Consider the following 16,031-nt stretch of genomic DNA (forward strand, 5'->3'; position numbering starts at 1 on the left):
ATTCATAGATTTTTGTCTTTATTAGATACTGTTGCATTTGGTTTTACCCATTCCAACACTCTAAAGTTTTTTTTTGACGCATATGCCTATTTTTCTACTTGAGTCGGGCTCTGGAGACGCCATTATGTCCCCTAGTAATTTTAACCACCAATCGAAAGATATGTGAAAGGTATTTTTCTAATCTTATCTTTTATTGATATATTTGATGTTTCATCTCTTCCTTATCTAACATTGTATTAGTGACGCTAGGGAAATGCCTCCAAGGTTTGATTATGAGTATGTTCTCAGAAGGGAGGCAAGGTACTTACGCAAGAGGGATAAAGGACACTATGAATACACAGAAATGGAGGAAGCGGAATAAGAAATGGAGAATTAAGTTCAGCAAGGTAGCAGGCGAAAGCTCTACCGTGTGAAGTCTATGAGTTAATATATGTAGTTATTGTTCCTATGTCTGTGTTTATGTTTATGGTAAGTGTTTGTTTAGTGTTTATGTGTTCTAGAAAAGCATCTCATGAGTAGTTATCTATGTTTGGTTTCATAAATGTTAAAACATATCTAAGTATCTTTCCTAAATCTTTAATCGTTAATTAAGTAAGTTTTAGATCTCTGTAAGGTACCTAATTTTTGAGGAAAAAAATCTAATTTATCCATGTAAACAAATCATATCCTAACCAAAATAACAATATAAAGAGAAAGGGTAAAAGACACTACCAAGTTTCAAGGAAATCAGATTTCCTGGAAACAGAAAGAAAATTTTCCTCACCTATTAGAAATTTTCCTCACCTATTAGTTTCAAAGATTTCAAAATAGAATCAGAAGGAAGCCAAGACTATCCTGGCAAGGTTGGAGCCAAAGGAAGTTAAATAAACATAGAGAGTATCATTCATACAAATGTATGGAAATGTTTTGAAATCAATTTTAAACAATCAGCCAAAGTCATAATTTGTAAAATGCAGTACTGGTTTCTAAGCAAAAGCCAGTTTAAAAGGTAAGAGGAACTAATCATATTAGATCATCATCAAACAATAAAGAGGATTTTCAAAAAAGAAAGAAAAAAACTAAGTTGAAAATTTTGTTTTGACAGATATTTGAATTTTAATTGCAACTATTGCCCATCTAGTTTCTCTCATTCCATTACCCCCCTTCTAGCTAAGGAATTGACACAAGTAAATGTAATTACTCACTAACCATTTTTAGGTGAAAGGAAATTTTTGAGAGAAAATTGGGAGAAGAAGAAAAAAGAGTCGTTAGAGGAGAGTAAAGCAGATATCTCTTCGTGCAACCAAAACTCAACAAACAACTTTAATGATAAATCAACACCTTAAATATGCTATAACAACAACATCAACAAGTATATTATTATACCCGAACAAGTATTGATGCTCGTATTGATTTTTCATTGGAAGATAAGAAGTGTTTTTTTAACATATTAATGTATGCTAGTGCCTTGTGGTTTTAATATCGTATTTCTTAGTTTAACTTTCTTATTGAACTTGCAAGGGTATAAGATAAGTTTGTAGATGATTACAGTTTTAGCTATGCAATTAACCTAATTACGTAGACCTTATTTGAAGCAGAACTTTTTTACAAACAAAACCTATAACCACTTATAGGTAAAAGAATATCAATTCCAGAAGTCAGTACTCAGAGGCCAAAAGAATTCATTTCACAAAAAATTAATTGTTTTGCCTTTAAGTACGTAATTGTGCTCCCAATAGCCTGTTTAGATACACATCTGGAAATAACTTTTCGATTTTAAAAGTAAAAAAAAGCAAGAAATCGATTTTAAAAGTCAAAAAACAAGAAATTGGTTTGGGTATAAAATTTGGCTCCACCTATTTGCCACCCTCATTTTTCCTACTTGCCATTCTTATCAGAATTTCTAAAATAACTTTACTTTTCAATTCTACTTTTCCTATTTACCACCTACAAAAAAATCAAATTAAATTTGACTATAAACTATCCCCCATTAATCTTTGCTTTCATTAAATTAGTATGTTTATATTTATTATTTCTTTAACTCTGATCATATAATTCGTCAGAAATCAACGAGTACACTATAATTCTGATTATTTCTTTAACTCTGATTATTTCTTTAACTCTGATCATTAAGTTAGTACACTATAATTCGGCAAATAGTTCATAAATCATTATTTTAGAGATTGAAAATGTATGACAAATTATCCAAACCTTGGATGAATCAAACATCCAACGAGATTAACCATGTCAATTTAACTGAAAAGACATTCATAAGAAGGTTTGGTGGTAAGCAAGTGATTCATTTTGGTTGATTCGTTACTGTTTTTTTCGTTTTTTTTTATTTTTAAATTTTGGTTGAACTGGTCACCATTTTCTGGACGACCACAAAGTATTTAAGTAGTCCAGATACAGACGACTCGGGAAAGTTCCTGAAATTTAATCGTCAGGATTACAAGCATTCCAAACAGAGTTATTCGTTCGACTACATCTAGAGATTTCCTAAATTTTACTTCGTCTGTACTACAACAGTATGAACATACTTAGTCGGCCAGAATTCGACGACTGCATCTTGATAATTTCTGTATTATTAATGCTAATACACCAAGAGCTTTTTTATTTTAATTTTTAACTTTCCAAGGTCATCCTAGACTCTTGTTTGCTTCACACCAAGATCGAGTAATTCATGTTATTGATGCTAATACAAAACCCAGCGCAACTTTCACGAAGAAAAAAATACCACGAGCATTCAAACTTTCCACGAGTTCATTAAACTTGAAAATGATTCGTTCAGTGCAATCTTGTGCACGTTTGGAAGAACTAGTATTCAATTTTAAAATACTACACAACAGTGTTCTACTTTAGACAAAGTTAATAGTGCACGGTGTTAAAGTTAACCACATATGAGTTAATTGAATCCATCTTTGAAACAGAACTCCTCGACAATAACTAAACATGATAGTGATCAGTTGTACATGTATAGTATCTAACCTTTAACAAAATATAGACACCCTTGCCTACTGTCATGTTAAAATCTCTTAACTAACATAACAAATCTAGTTAGTATTTTTCTTCTCTCTTACAAACTTCTGCTGCTTCTCTTCCAACTGGTTTTGGTGGTCTTCGAACTCTCCTCTGTTTGATATCTTCGTTTTCACCATGTTATTGGCTACTCTCCCTTTGATTTGCCGCTGCTTGAGATGGACCTTCCTTGTTCCCTCCGAATTCGGCAGATGGCTCGTCTCTATGGTAATCTTGAACCTTCCATGCCACATCTTCATCATGATCGGTGGGAGAGATGGAGGAGAAAAACGGTGCCTGCCCGAGATTGATTTGTAACTTAGGTTTTGTTTTACTTTCAAGGTTGAGTTATTGGGTGGTTCCATCGTTGGGTATAAACAAAAAATCAAAGGAGCAGTATTTAGGAAATATAAAAAGATATGGGGGTGGCAAATAGGAGAAATGGGGATGACAATCAATGGGAGTGGCAAATAGGAAAAATGGGGTGGCAAATAGGTGGAGTCTAAAATTTCATAACAATTCAACATTTTGTGAAACAAAATATTTTTACTTCTAGAAACGCTCCAAAACCCAAACCAACTTAATTAAGTGGTGATTGGTGAAGTAATTTCCTAGAATGCACCCAAGCACCTTTTAGACGTGGGGCTATGTTCCTTGAGGGAGTTGGTGAAAGACGTGAAAACGGAAAAAGGGTTTATAATGTTTAAGGTTTATCTCTCTCTTTTCAAATATCATTCGTTCATCAAGATTTAGAGAGATAGGTGATAGGAGCAATGAGGTGAAAGAGCTCGTGATTTTAAGGCTTACCAGATAGATTCGATGGCACTAACAGCTTCAAGAATAGCTTCTTTTGGATTCCAGGTACACACATTTTCTTTAATATTTTCGTGGAAACTTCTAAAAACAGAGAACAATAAATATCATTTTCCACTGTTTCCATTTATATTCGATGCTTTCTCACTTTTACAGACCCATGTTCTTCTTTCTCATCCCGTCACTTTCTCCCTCCATCGCACTTACCATTGCCACTACCACTCTCTAAATTCTGTAGCTTTTCTTAGTCAATCTGTGATGCATCAATCTAAATTGTATTCATAACAAGCACTACAGCTCAATTCAATCTAATTAATAAAGATCGGAAAGGGAAAATTGACTGTAGATTTCGAGTAGATCTTTGTCTGTAAGTATCTAGTTGACTTTGCTCTAAAATTACTATCTCCCAACTCTCTCTCTCAATTGTTTTATAATCACTGTATAGTGGTGAAGGTGTTTGATAAAATGCCAAAACGATTATACCAAATAAGTTTTTGGTTTTGCTGTCAAATAAAAAAGCTTGAATTTTCTTGTTCATGATTTGTTGTTGTGCATTATGTTCCCTTTATGGGGAGGTTTGATAGACAGGAATCATGGTGATTGAAGTTGTACCCTCTTGTAAATGTTTTTGAACAAGAATGTATCATCTTCATAATCATAACAATTTCTCCGTAATAGAGTATTGTGTAGGTGATATTCCATAAGACCTAGTTAAGATAAGGGAAGGGAAACTCACAATTGCAGTAGTAGTAGTTGGAAATTCATAAGAGATGATGTTACTGGTGACATTAGCTAAATTGGTCGGACCAAATTAAATTTCCAATCCCTGGGTTGTTGTTGGAAATTTTGAGTGAGTCATCTAACACTGTAAGTTCATAATATGAATAAATACATAAATCACTTTTTGGGTAGCGCTCTTGGATGGCTAAGTTTTTGGATATGTGGGAATCACTGGTCTCACCCTCTTAGTTAAGAAGGCTATTCTGTTTGAACATTGAGAGCTGTTCTGTTTATTTTTCTGGCCCATGTTTATGAGTTTCACTTACAGTGGTTTTGAACTCGAATATTTTTCGCCATAGCAATGTTGAAACCCGGTGAGTGGTGAAGTATGAACCCTTGGCATCATTTGGATTGATAAAATAAAGAAACAAAATTCCATACTACGCAAATGGAATTTAAATAGGACTTAAACATTCTCATCCTTGTATCTAGTATGGCAGATGTTCCCCATGTGAATTCTGTTGCCCAGAATTAGTGTACTACAAAATTGAATTGAGATATTTAAACAACTTACTCAAACAGTTGATGTTGTTCAGAAGCTCAAAAAGTATTCTCCTTTTCTGGTTTCTTAACCCATGCTATCATTGATCTTCGGTGTTCCACTAAACGTACCAGCCATATGATATTTATTGGCTAGAATAGTTTAAGTTTTTCTTTGTCCCTCTTTTGTGACTCTCTGCAGATGTTTGTTGAATGCTAGGCACTGAGTTTCCCTTTTAAGAAGGCCGAAAGCCCGCGTCCCACAAAAATCAAGGGAGTAAATATGGAATTATCACTTACACAGCCTGATGATTGGCATCTTCATCTTCGTGATGGTGATCTCCTAGAAGCTGTCGTCCAACACAGGTCAACCATTTCCTCTTTCACTGTTTTTTTTTAATGATTTGTATTTTTATTAGTTTCGTCAAGTTACTTAAGAAACCTGGTATCCTGCAGCGCAAATCAGTTTGGGAGGGCTGTTGTAATGCCAAATCTGAAACCTCCTGTCACTACTACCGCTGCCGCAGTCTCTTATCGAGAATCCATACTGAAAGCACTCCCAACAAAGAGCGATTTCACTCCTCTTATGACACTTTACCTAACAGATAACACCCATCCCAATGAGATTAAGCTTGCTAGTGAGTCCATATATCAATTTCTTATGTGATTCTTTAATGAAACGCTTTTTGCTTTGCCTAGATGTCTTGAAATCCTAACATAATACGTGATTTCCTTTGTCAGGGGAGAGCGGGGTTGTTTTTGCAGTGAAGTTGTATCCTGCAGGAGCCACTACTAATTCTCAAGATGGTGTTTCAGATCTTTTCGGGAAGTGTTTGCCTGTTCTCGAGGAGATGATTGAGCAGAATATGCCATTGCTGGTAATTTTACTCCTGTACTTTGTTAACAATTTAGTCAGTAGAGCATGTGCATGACTGATATGAGTAGTCCATGGACGTGCAATATGTTTTGTGCATGATTTTCGGTGGTTAGCTAACAAATTGTTTCTGGTGATTAATCTCGTTAGTATGTTAAAGGCAGATGTAACATATCTGTTGTTTATTTGTTGAGACCACATAGCTCATTTTGTTATCTTTTTTGGTTAATGAACTGTTTTGTTTTGGATGTGTGTTAGTTGGATGTCTTTAGTGGGAAAGTTCACTTCGACGTCTTAACCCTCTCAAATCTGCTCTTGTAAATTGGGAAATCACTTGTAATTTTTTATCACCGGTTTGCTGTCAACTTTGTTTCCATTAAGTGAATAAAATCTTATGCAGGTCCATGGGGAGGTTACAAATTCAGAGGTTGACATATTTGATCGTGAGAAAGTCTTCATTGATACCATTTTAAGACCATTAATACAGAAGCTTCCACATTTGAAAGTTGTCATGGAGAATATTACTACTGAGGATGCCGTGAGATTCGTTGAATCCTGTAGTGAAGGTATTTTTTGTTTTATGTTCTTTTGTGGAAGTCCTTGTCACTCATCAATTCTGATATAAAACCCCATTTTAACGTTTTTGAGTCATCTAATCTGCTAGGATCTGTTGCTGCAACCGTGACTCCTCAACATCTTATTCTCAACAGAAATGCTTTGTTTCAAGGAGGATTGCAACCACATAATTACTGTCTTCCAGTTTTAAAAAGAGAGATCCACAGTAGGCCCTCACACTCTTGATAAACAATTTTGACTCCTTTTTACTGTATTAGTCATAAATTTGTTAGTTTGTTGTTTCATTCAGGACAAGCCATTGTATCAGCTGTAACAAGCGGAAATAAAAGATTTTTTCTTGGAACTGATAGTGCTCCTCATGAGAGAAAACGGAAAGAAACTACTTGTGGGTGTGCTGGTATTTACAACTCCCCTGTTGCCCTATCTGCTTATGCAAAGGTCTTTGAAGAGGTAATACCATCTTTCTCATGTTTCGGTTTTCGCATGAGACATAACTCCTGACACATTCATAAATTTCTAATCATACCACATTTCATTTGTAGGCTGGTGCACTTGAGCACCTGGAAGCGTTTACCAGCTTTAACGGGCCAGATTTTTACGGGCTCCCAAGAAATACAGCGAAAATCAAATTAATCAAAAAACCATGGAAGGTACCTGAGTTTTATACTCTTGAAGACGGAGGACAACTTGTTCCCATGTTTGCAGGTCAAACCCTCGACTGGTTCCCAAGCACCCTTACATGATCCAACTCGCATTATTTATTTGTTTTTGTTTTTGATTCATTTCCGTACATTGTGAGACATTAATGTCACCACCTTCATTTGTAAACCATTTTCCAGAAACAATCTTTTGTAGTACCGCCTACCTACAGTACAAAATAGCAAGCTGTTGTCTTTGGAAGTCGTCCCAAAACATACCATATAAAGATCTAGATATTTTTGGTAGACAATTCTATAGGTGTCTCTGTATAAACACGCATGGTTCTCAGCTGCATATGCATTCTAAGGAGAAAGAATCAAACAAAAGAGAATTTCTTCAATTCGAAATAATCAAAATTTCAAGTCTTGAAAATCATTGTGATATCTTAGACAATCATCTTCATGGAGAATCTTCACCGTGATATCTTGGACAATATACTTTCTCGCTTACCCAATAAATCAATTTTACAATTCAAACTAGTATGCAAAACTTGGAGAGCTCTTCTCGTAAATAAAACAGGTCTCCTTTACAGCGAGTTCTTTTACTGCAGGGGCCGCCAGCTTGAAATCCAATTTCACTATGGAAAAGATTCCAGTCACCTTTCTGATTATAATGAAATTAATATTAAAAAGTTGCAGCATGGGAACTTCAGATTGATAAGCACGACTTCATGCAACGGATTGGTTCTCATTAAGCATTAATTGTCTGTATTGTTTATGCAAACATGAATGGGGTTAAGGATATATGGGGAAGTGTCTGGTTCAGTTGTAGAAGAGATAAAACTGAAATGATCCGTTAGACTCTTAGCAATCCCTCCCATGTCATTGACCCAAACATTTCTAGGCCCTTTTTTTCTCTTTATATCAAGAAAAGTGTTTATTATTTTTGTTGATAATAAAAAGTAATAAACAATCATGGCTGCTAACATGGAGATACAAAATGGTAATATTCTAGGAATATCAAAATTATTAGTCTTTTAGGGAATTTGCTTGGAAAAAATGTGCAATTCTACAAATTGTTTCTATATTGTAATTTTATAGAAACAAAATGTATCTTGGAATTTACAAGGTCATTGGCACTTTAAAGATGCTAAATTTTGATTTACTTTTGTTTATACTACAGTTAGATCAAGAAAACAAACAGTTTAATCTCTTTTAACAAAGCCATCTACAATGTCTTGACCGAAAATGGAAGAAAGTACCACCAAGAGTTTGAAGAAACCAGCAACACGTATTACTAGAGAGCGACACGACTATCTAAAACGTAAGCATGCAAAACAAACACTAGCAAAGGTTCTAGGTACAACCAAAGTAGTACCAGTATGAAGGCATAATGTTATATATCCACCACAGAGTCATTAAATTCAATTAGAAGGAACCGGACAAAGTTGCATTACGTAAACATCATATCAGTAATAGAACACGCCATGTAATACACATTGCCGGGTTGCCCTTTAATTTAAGCGACTTTGTGATGCATCAATCATCATCACCATAAAACCACTAGTAGACTCGACTAATTAACGAGTAATTACATTACGTGAGAAAAACTAAGATTAGGTTAATTAAGTGAATGCAAGAATGACAGTGGAGAAACTTACATCACTGAGACAGTAAAACGAAACACAACTAACATCACTGAGACAGTGGAGAGAACCCTAAGGAGAAACTTACAAGAGTTGTGTTCTTTCTAGTTCTGTGTTTTTTAATTAGTTTCTGGTTCACCTCTCTACTTCCTTCATCTGAAAACAAATCTCAGCAACTCTTTTAGTTCATAATACTTCCTTCATCTGAATACAGATCTCAGTAAAAGAAAGAAGAGAATAACAAGCTAGAAGAACAATTTTTATACTGAAAATGGTGGTTTCATAGATCAAAAAAACACAACTAAACAACAAAGTAAAAGAAAGAAGAGAATAACAAGCTAGAAGAACAACTTTTATACAGAAAATGGTGGTTTCATAGATCAAAAAAAAAACACACAAGTAACTTCAACAAAGTAAAAGAAAGAAGAGAATAACAAGCTAGAAGAACAACTTTTATACTGAAAATGGTGGTTTCATAGATCAAAAACACAAGTAACTTCAACAAGAGTCAAAGACAGTGGAGAGAACCTTAAGGAGAAGCTCAAGAGAGCTGCAGATGCACAACATCGAGCAGCACGTCAGAGAAATATCTTTTTTATCTACTAAGAAGTCTCAGCAAAGGAACAAGAAGGGGGTTTTATAAAGAAAGAGGGTTCAGAAGATACTTTCTTTACAACTAATTAATGGAGGAGGAGCTTCATCTGAGGCAATCACAAGTTCTAAGTAAAGTTCATCAAACATATCAACCTGTCCACAACTTCATCTCTTGGCTTGTAGGATTTCTTCCTTGTCTAAAAACGATTCAGCAAAAGAAGAATGAAAAATGAGAATTGAAGAGTTAGATTCAGAGGTGAGAATTATTTTTTTTCTTACTTTTTATTAATTATTACTAATGATGTTGAGAATAAATTTTGAAAAAGAAGAGTTGCTGTTGAGAATAAGTTTTGAAAAAGAATACGCGGTTGTTTTCCTACATACGATGTTTGTTGAAAATCGTTTTTATCTGTTTTTTTTTTATGCATGTATCTCCTTATCAGTTTGATTGAACATCCCTGATCTGATGTTCAATGTGATCCATCCTCTTCTTTCTTTGTTTTAATTGATCAAATCACTCAAACCCATTTTTTTGCTCAAGCATTTGAGGAGTAGGATTTATCCATTTTGTTGTTTTATCATCACCATGTAATGACAACAGAGATATTTTTGCGATAAAATTCCAACGGATACTCAATTTTTAGCCTTTGAAATACTTTACAACGAAGAGCCCAATGTCTCGAGCTTCCAAAAGATGATGACCAATGTCTTTCCATTCTTGTTGATGCCTGAAAAATGATCAGAAACAAATAACAAATTTTATAAACAAATCGGTTTCTGGTATAATACTTTTCTTTGTATTGGAATTCTTGGACGGAACGAAGAATTTGCTTGAATAGGTTCACCCAATTCGGAGCAAGTTTTTTCAATTTGACGAAATCCTGAACTCTGAATTTCTCTAACTCTAGTTCCAGATTGATTATGTGAGGATTCTGAGTCCTTTTGCTTCTTCCAATTGTGTTTCACGAATGTTTTTAAAAATGGGATAAAAAATAAAGAAGGAAAAAACTAATTATTATTTAATAAACACGTTTCAAAAATAATAAATATTTTATGTCTTACAGGGTGGGATTATCCCAAGAGTGGCTACATTCATGGGTGGTGTAATTGGTGCCCATGAAGTAGCATCACTAGTGGTTCAAATGGTGAAAAATGGAAAGCTGGCAGGAAGAGCTATCTTATTAGATGAGGATCGTCTTGCTGCTTCAAGCCATAGAGCAGCTGATATGGGAATCATATCGAACACCCTAGCAACCTATTTAGTAAGAAGTCAGGTAAATTTTTTACAACATCACTAATGCATAATATTTTCCATATTTACTTGCACAAGTTTTATTTTATTTCATATAAATTCGTAATCTCGACCTAACTATATATCATGTTGATGTATACAAATTATGGTTGAATTGAGTACATCGAGTTACACTCATATTTTTGTTAACCAACCAGTCGCAATGTTCTTCATGCAGCTGCTTTGCTATTCAAATATTGATTTGAGTCACTTGTATGGCCCTTTGATTTCATGGACGTGCACGTATGTTCTATATATATTTAATGGAATGAGCTAACTTTTTTTCTAGGTGAAATCATATTTAGCTTGGTATTAATATTAATGGGTACATGGTTAATACCAACATTGTTTTATAAGGACTTCTCTTTTACAAGTATCTTCGGTTTACTCGTTGTTCCTATCTTGATCAGAATTTTCAAAATTGTAGGAAAACGTGTTCATTTGACTCGGACAGTTCGTCTTTATGATGGGTTATCTATTAAACATGAATCCCCTACTATGTATTATCCTGTTTTATTTGCAAGGAAGATCATGGATCCACCCTTTGATAAAATCATGGTTCTGTCCCTTTTGAGAGGCTCATAAGTGATGTGTTATTTAGTGTTGTTTTAGAGTATTTGGATAATCGTATGAATATTTCTCATGGTATTTACATTTTTATTGTCAGTGAATTGAACATGTCTTTTACCCAATTTTTACCGCAAAAGGGTCGTTCATATTTTTGTATCAGTACATCTAACATGACTTCGAGGACACAACAAAGAAAACCAAACGCCTTTTTAGCTAACTGAATCATGACTCTACAATACTAGCAAAATATCCATCTTGGTATATAAGTTTTGCACACACGAGGTTTTGTACAGAATGGTAACTCATGAATGAACTGTATTGATTGTGTTGCATTATCTTCCAAGTCCGGTTGAATGTCATTATAATAGTGATATCAATAATTATTTTATTTTTTTTACCAAATTGTTTGTTTGTTTGTTTTTTTTTTCTTTTACTGAATTAATGGTGTTTATTAGGAAAAAAAAATTCTCCATGCATAGCTTAGTTCATGTCCGTACAGTTGTGTAGTTTAAGACCATTACATCTGTTGACATGTTGCTTTTAGTTCATATCCTTTAAACACATATGCTCGTACATAGCTATATGGTGCTACAGTATTTAAAATTGAAGTAGTGTAAGATGATCCTTGTACTTATATTTTCTGTCTATCTTTTGTTGTTAGCTCTTCTGTGCAGTCGTACAATCATATTCGTATGAATCTCTTCAATAGACATCATGAAGAAATGAAGAAGTTTAGACCACACTGGAAGATGTTTGGTCGTTCTATTATGTCTGATGGTTGGATAGATGGATAAGAGCAACTGCAGTGGTGCGAGTATAACCAAAGACCAAAGAGGAAAAAAAAGACCAAATTTTGGGTTTAATCTGGTGTGTGACCCTACGGTGGAAAAACTAAATTTGGTCAGACGGACATTATACCAACGCCTGGTGTGGGGCGTAGAATATACCAACGCCTGGTGTGGGGCGGGGAATATACGTTCGCCCGGTGTAGAAAAAAAAATAAAAAAAGAAAAGAAAAAAAGTGGGGCGGAGGTATTATGCCCGCCCCATGCATTTGAAGTTTGTAAAGAGTGGGGCGGAGGTATTAAGCCCGCCCCACACAAAAGATTAAAAAAAAAAAAAGACGGGCGTGCATTATACGTTCGCCTGGTGTGGGGCGTGGACTATACGTCCGCCTGGGGTGGGACGTGGACTATACGTCCGCCTGGTTATGGGCGTGGACTATATAAACGCCCGACTATATTTGGGTTTGGTCTTGGTCGCAGACCAAATTTGGTCTGGATTTTAGTCTTTGATCAAATTTTGATCGATAGTCCGTCCCACTACACCTATCAACTGGACACTATATTTGGGTTTAGTCGTCCATTGTGGGGAGTCATCTTATCAACTTAATGATAAATAATTGTCTAAAGGATCAGTATTCTTAAAGTCGGTAGATGCTTCATCACGAAGCAATGATCAATCTTACATAGTTGAGCTTGTTAATGAGGTGATTGCAGATATTGAGATTGGTAATATTGTACAATTTATTATTGATAATTGTTCTAATTATAAGGCTACTGGGAAGCTTGTAATATGAACATCTAAAGCTATATTAGACTCCATGTGCTTCCAACTGGGTCAACTTAATGCCGAAAGATTTTGGTAGAAAGCTTACTCCTATAACTTTTTTTTTTAATAGGAAAGAAGATATATTAAGAACTTAAACTTTAATTACATTAAAGAAGTATTTCATGAGATCTCCAAAACTCTTGAGCGGAGACTCGATCCGCTGACCTCCTACTTGAGAATCAGGCTTCTGGCCAACTGGGCTAACCCCGATGGTTTAACTCCTATAACAAGAGCTTCCACATTAAGTAAGAGAGTTGTTACATATATCCATGCTCATTTTCAAGTGTTAATTTGATGAGAGAAATGACAGGGAAGAAAGAGTTGCATGGTATTTAAAGACTATATTTTTAACCCAATATTATAAACTTGATAGCCTTCTTAAGAACAAAAAAACATTGCAAATGATGTTTGTCAATGATAACTGTAACTTAGCTAAGGAAGTTGTGGGAAAAAATATTGATTGTTGCTAGTAGTTCAATCTGGGAGCATTATGAATTCTCTTGCAAAGTGTTGATACCTCTAGTAGATGTTATAAGAATGATGGATATCGAGCTGAAGCCTACCATGGGTTATATATATATATATATATATATATGAAGCAATGAGATTAGAAAGAGAACAACTATAAATAACATTTAAAGAAGATAAGGTAATTTTGGACAAAATCATGGATATCATTAATGAAAGATGGTAGGACCATTTAGATCACTCTCTCCATGTAGGAGCTTGGTACTTGAACCCGTCTATATTTTTATACAATCTCACAAGAAGAGATGGATAATAGCTCAAAGTATGCGAAGATAAAGAGAATACTTTTTAATGCTATGGAAAAGCTTATAACAGACGATGAGTAACATGACAAGGCTGGAGATGAGATTTTACAGTGATGGGGAGTTAGGATCGCAAGCTTCCATCAGAATATGAGATAGCACATCAACTTATAGTTTTTTTTCTACTCAACAAATAGATGACAAAAAAATCTAGTTACTGCATACTCTCTCTGTCCCACTATTAGATGACCTAGTTCAAGTTTGCACAATTCTTAAGGCAAGAAAGGAAAAAAAAATTTGTAAGTATTTTTTTTTATAATTATACCCTTATGGATAATAACTAGTGAAATATTGAAATGATTTATCTCTCAAACTACACCACGGATGTTCGCAAATTTCATATCATTGATTTTTTTTTTAAAACGCCTACATAACAAATATAAACACGCCTATCAAATTATGCATATTTCTTATAATTAATTAAAAGGATAATTTTAAAAATATCTCCTTGTTTAGTGATATAGGTCATCTATTATGGGACAAAATCTAAAAATAAATAGGTCAACTAATAATGGAACGGAGGGAATATTATTTAGGGGTAACTGTTTTTTCTTATTAAGTTGCTTTGTGTTTATTACAGATGACTGGTGGGTCACTATGGCGTAATGAATGTTTCGAACCTTCAAAAATTTGTGATATGGGTCATGATCCAAACTTGTAGTGCTTCATCGTGTGAGAGAAATTGGAGTACTTTCGGTAATGTAAGTATTTGATCTTCCATATTTTTAGTGTCATTACTTATAAACTAAGCCTAGCTATGCAACTACAATTGTTGGTATAGGTGAAGTATGATTTTTAACAATTCAATGCGTACTTTCTTTCACCCGGGTAGACATTATACCATGACACACTTTATATACCTTCCTTGTATTTCATTATATACTCTTTCTTTGTCTACTAAATTTACACTTTTTTTTTGAAGAGTCCATGTTTTCGTCACTAGAAGTGATTGAATTAACCTAAAAGTGATAGAGATACAGGAGCATTAGATGAGATTGAATCTTGGGTTGATTGCTGACTACCCATATTTTTCAGCATAATCTATAACAATGAGGACAACAAGTTTAATGCAATTTCAAATGATAAGATACAGATGTAAGAGAAGTTACAAAACTTATAATTTCTTTATTTATATATTATTCTTCTTATGAGTGTAAATGTTCATTGATGTGTAGTATTTTTATTAATAAGATGCATACAAAAAGGTGGAATCGTTTCTTACAATAAAAGTTGAATGACTGTGTATATTCAATGGATGAACTAGAATTTGAATGTGAGATTGACTTGAAAGCTAATTGGCTAAAATCTTTTTCCTAACTAGCTTAAGCTTATTTTTTAGGCATGATTTATGAACCAAACTCAAAAGCCACTGTAAAATCTAGGTTTTTTTGGGCTTTAGGGCTGGCTTAAGCCGGGAGAACTCATAGTGTAGATCTGTCACTGTGTATATTCAATACAACAAGAAATTGCGGCCTAGATACGAGGAAATACAAAGACATAATTCTAGGAGATCTTGAAACGATACAGTTGTAGAAGAATATAATTGGCCGGACCCTGAAAACTTGAATGATTTGCTTCATCAAGCCAATGAGTTTACTTGTGCTCAAGAAAACAGTGAAATATCTATTAGTTTGGGACCAATTACAAGAGGTAATCGACAAGTTTTCTAGTATACACTCTCCAATTGATTCCATTACAGATTAACTTGACTCTGATTTCAATTGTGAAGATCGAGGACCCGCTAATACCGGTATTGGACATCCTTTGGTTGATCCTGCAAACGCTTTCATGGATGATCTACTTTAGAAATGTAACTAAAGGCAGTATGACACTAATGCTTTTTTGTCTTTGATTCTGATTTATAGAAATATAACTAATGTCATACTCAATATATCACTAATGTTTGTAACTTTTTGTTAGAGCACTGCTCGGTCGAACTCGCAAGCGTTGCTATCTCAAGCTTGTTTGTCAATGTTGGTGATCAAAAGTATAAGTCTTGATTTCTAATCTAATTATAGATGTCTCGGACTAGGATAGATTATGTAGTTGAGCATTAGACTTCACGGCGTTCATCAATTAAAGACGAAGAACTATTAAGGAGAGCTTGTGGAACTTCATCAACAAAAGGTATGCGGAGACTAAAACTCATCTATCACTTGGAAAGTCTATTTCTACTTCATCTTCTATATTGAGGCATAAGTCGTGTTACGATATAGTTTTCTATTATACACATTTAAGATTTCGAGCTGAGTTTAACTCGCTTACATATTTCTCGAAATATGTGTTGGTAAGATTTCGCTTCAACCAAGTTCATCATATATTCTTGACGAA

At 34.4% G+C, this 16,031-nt stretch overlaps 1 protein-coding gene across 3 annotated transcripts; it reads left to right on the top strand.

Annotated features, from left to right (window-relative positions):
• Nucleotides 1-3,669: 3,669 nt before the first annotated feature.
• Nucleotides 3,670-7,469, top strand: LOC113275118 (dihydroorotase, mitochondrial-like). 3 transcript variants are annotated; one of them, XM_026524561.1, is made up of 8 exons: nucleotides 3,670-3,858; nucleotides 5,291-5,436; nucleotides 5,527-5,708; nucleotides 5,812-5,948; nucleotides 6,345-6,510; nucleotides 6,609-6,725; nucleotides 6,810-6,970; nucleotides 7,063-7,469. In XM_026524561.1, exons 1-8 carry the CDS (start codon nucleotides 3,817-3,819, stop codon nucleotides 7,261-7,263), a joined length of 1,152 nt encoding a protein of 383 aa, XP_026380346.1. In that variant the 5' UTR covers nucleotides 3,670-3,816; the 3' UTR covers nucleotides 7,264-7,469. The 3 variants fall into 3 exon arrangements, with proteins under 3 accessions (XP_026380346.1, XP_026380348.1, XP_026380347.1); XM_026524563.1 differs by lacking the exon at nucleotides 3,670-3,858 and adding an exon at nucleotides 3,976-4,177 and having other exon boundaries at nucleotides 5,273-5,436; XM_026524562.1 differs by lacking the exon at nucleotides 3,670-3,858 and adding an exon at nucleotides 3,977-4,177.
• Nucleotides 7,470-16,031: the final 8,562 nt, after the last annotated feature.

Source organism: Papaver somniferum, chromosome 4 (assembly GCF_003573695.1).
Source record: "Papaver somniferum cultivar HN1 chromosome 4, ASM357369v1, whole genome shotgun sequence".
In the NCBI taxonomy this organism is placed as follows: domain Eukaryota; kingdom Viridiplantae; phylum Streptophyta; class Magnoliopsida; order Ranunculales; family Papaveraceae; genus Papaver; species Papaver somniferum.

Coding starts and splice junctions, on each gene's coding strand:
- LOC113275118 (XM_026524561.1), top strand. CDS start 3,817: ATGGCACTAACAGCTTCAAGAATAGCTTCTTTTGGATTCCAG. Junction 5,437..5,526: donor GAAGCTGTCGTCCAACACAG/GTCAACCATTTC, acceptor GGTATCCTGCAG/CGCAAATCAGTTTGGGAGGG. Junction 5,949..6,344: donor AGCAGAATATGCCATTGCTG/GTAATTTTACTC, acceptor AATCTTATGCAG/GTCCATGGGGAGGTTACAAA.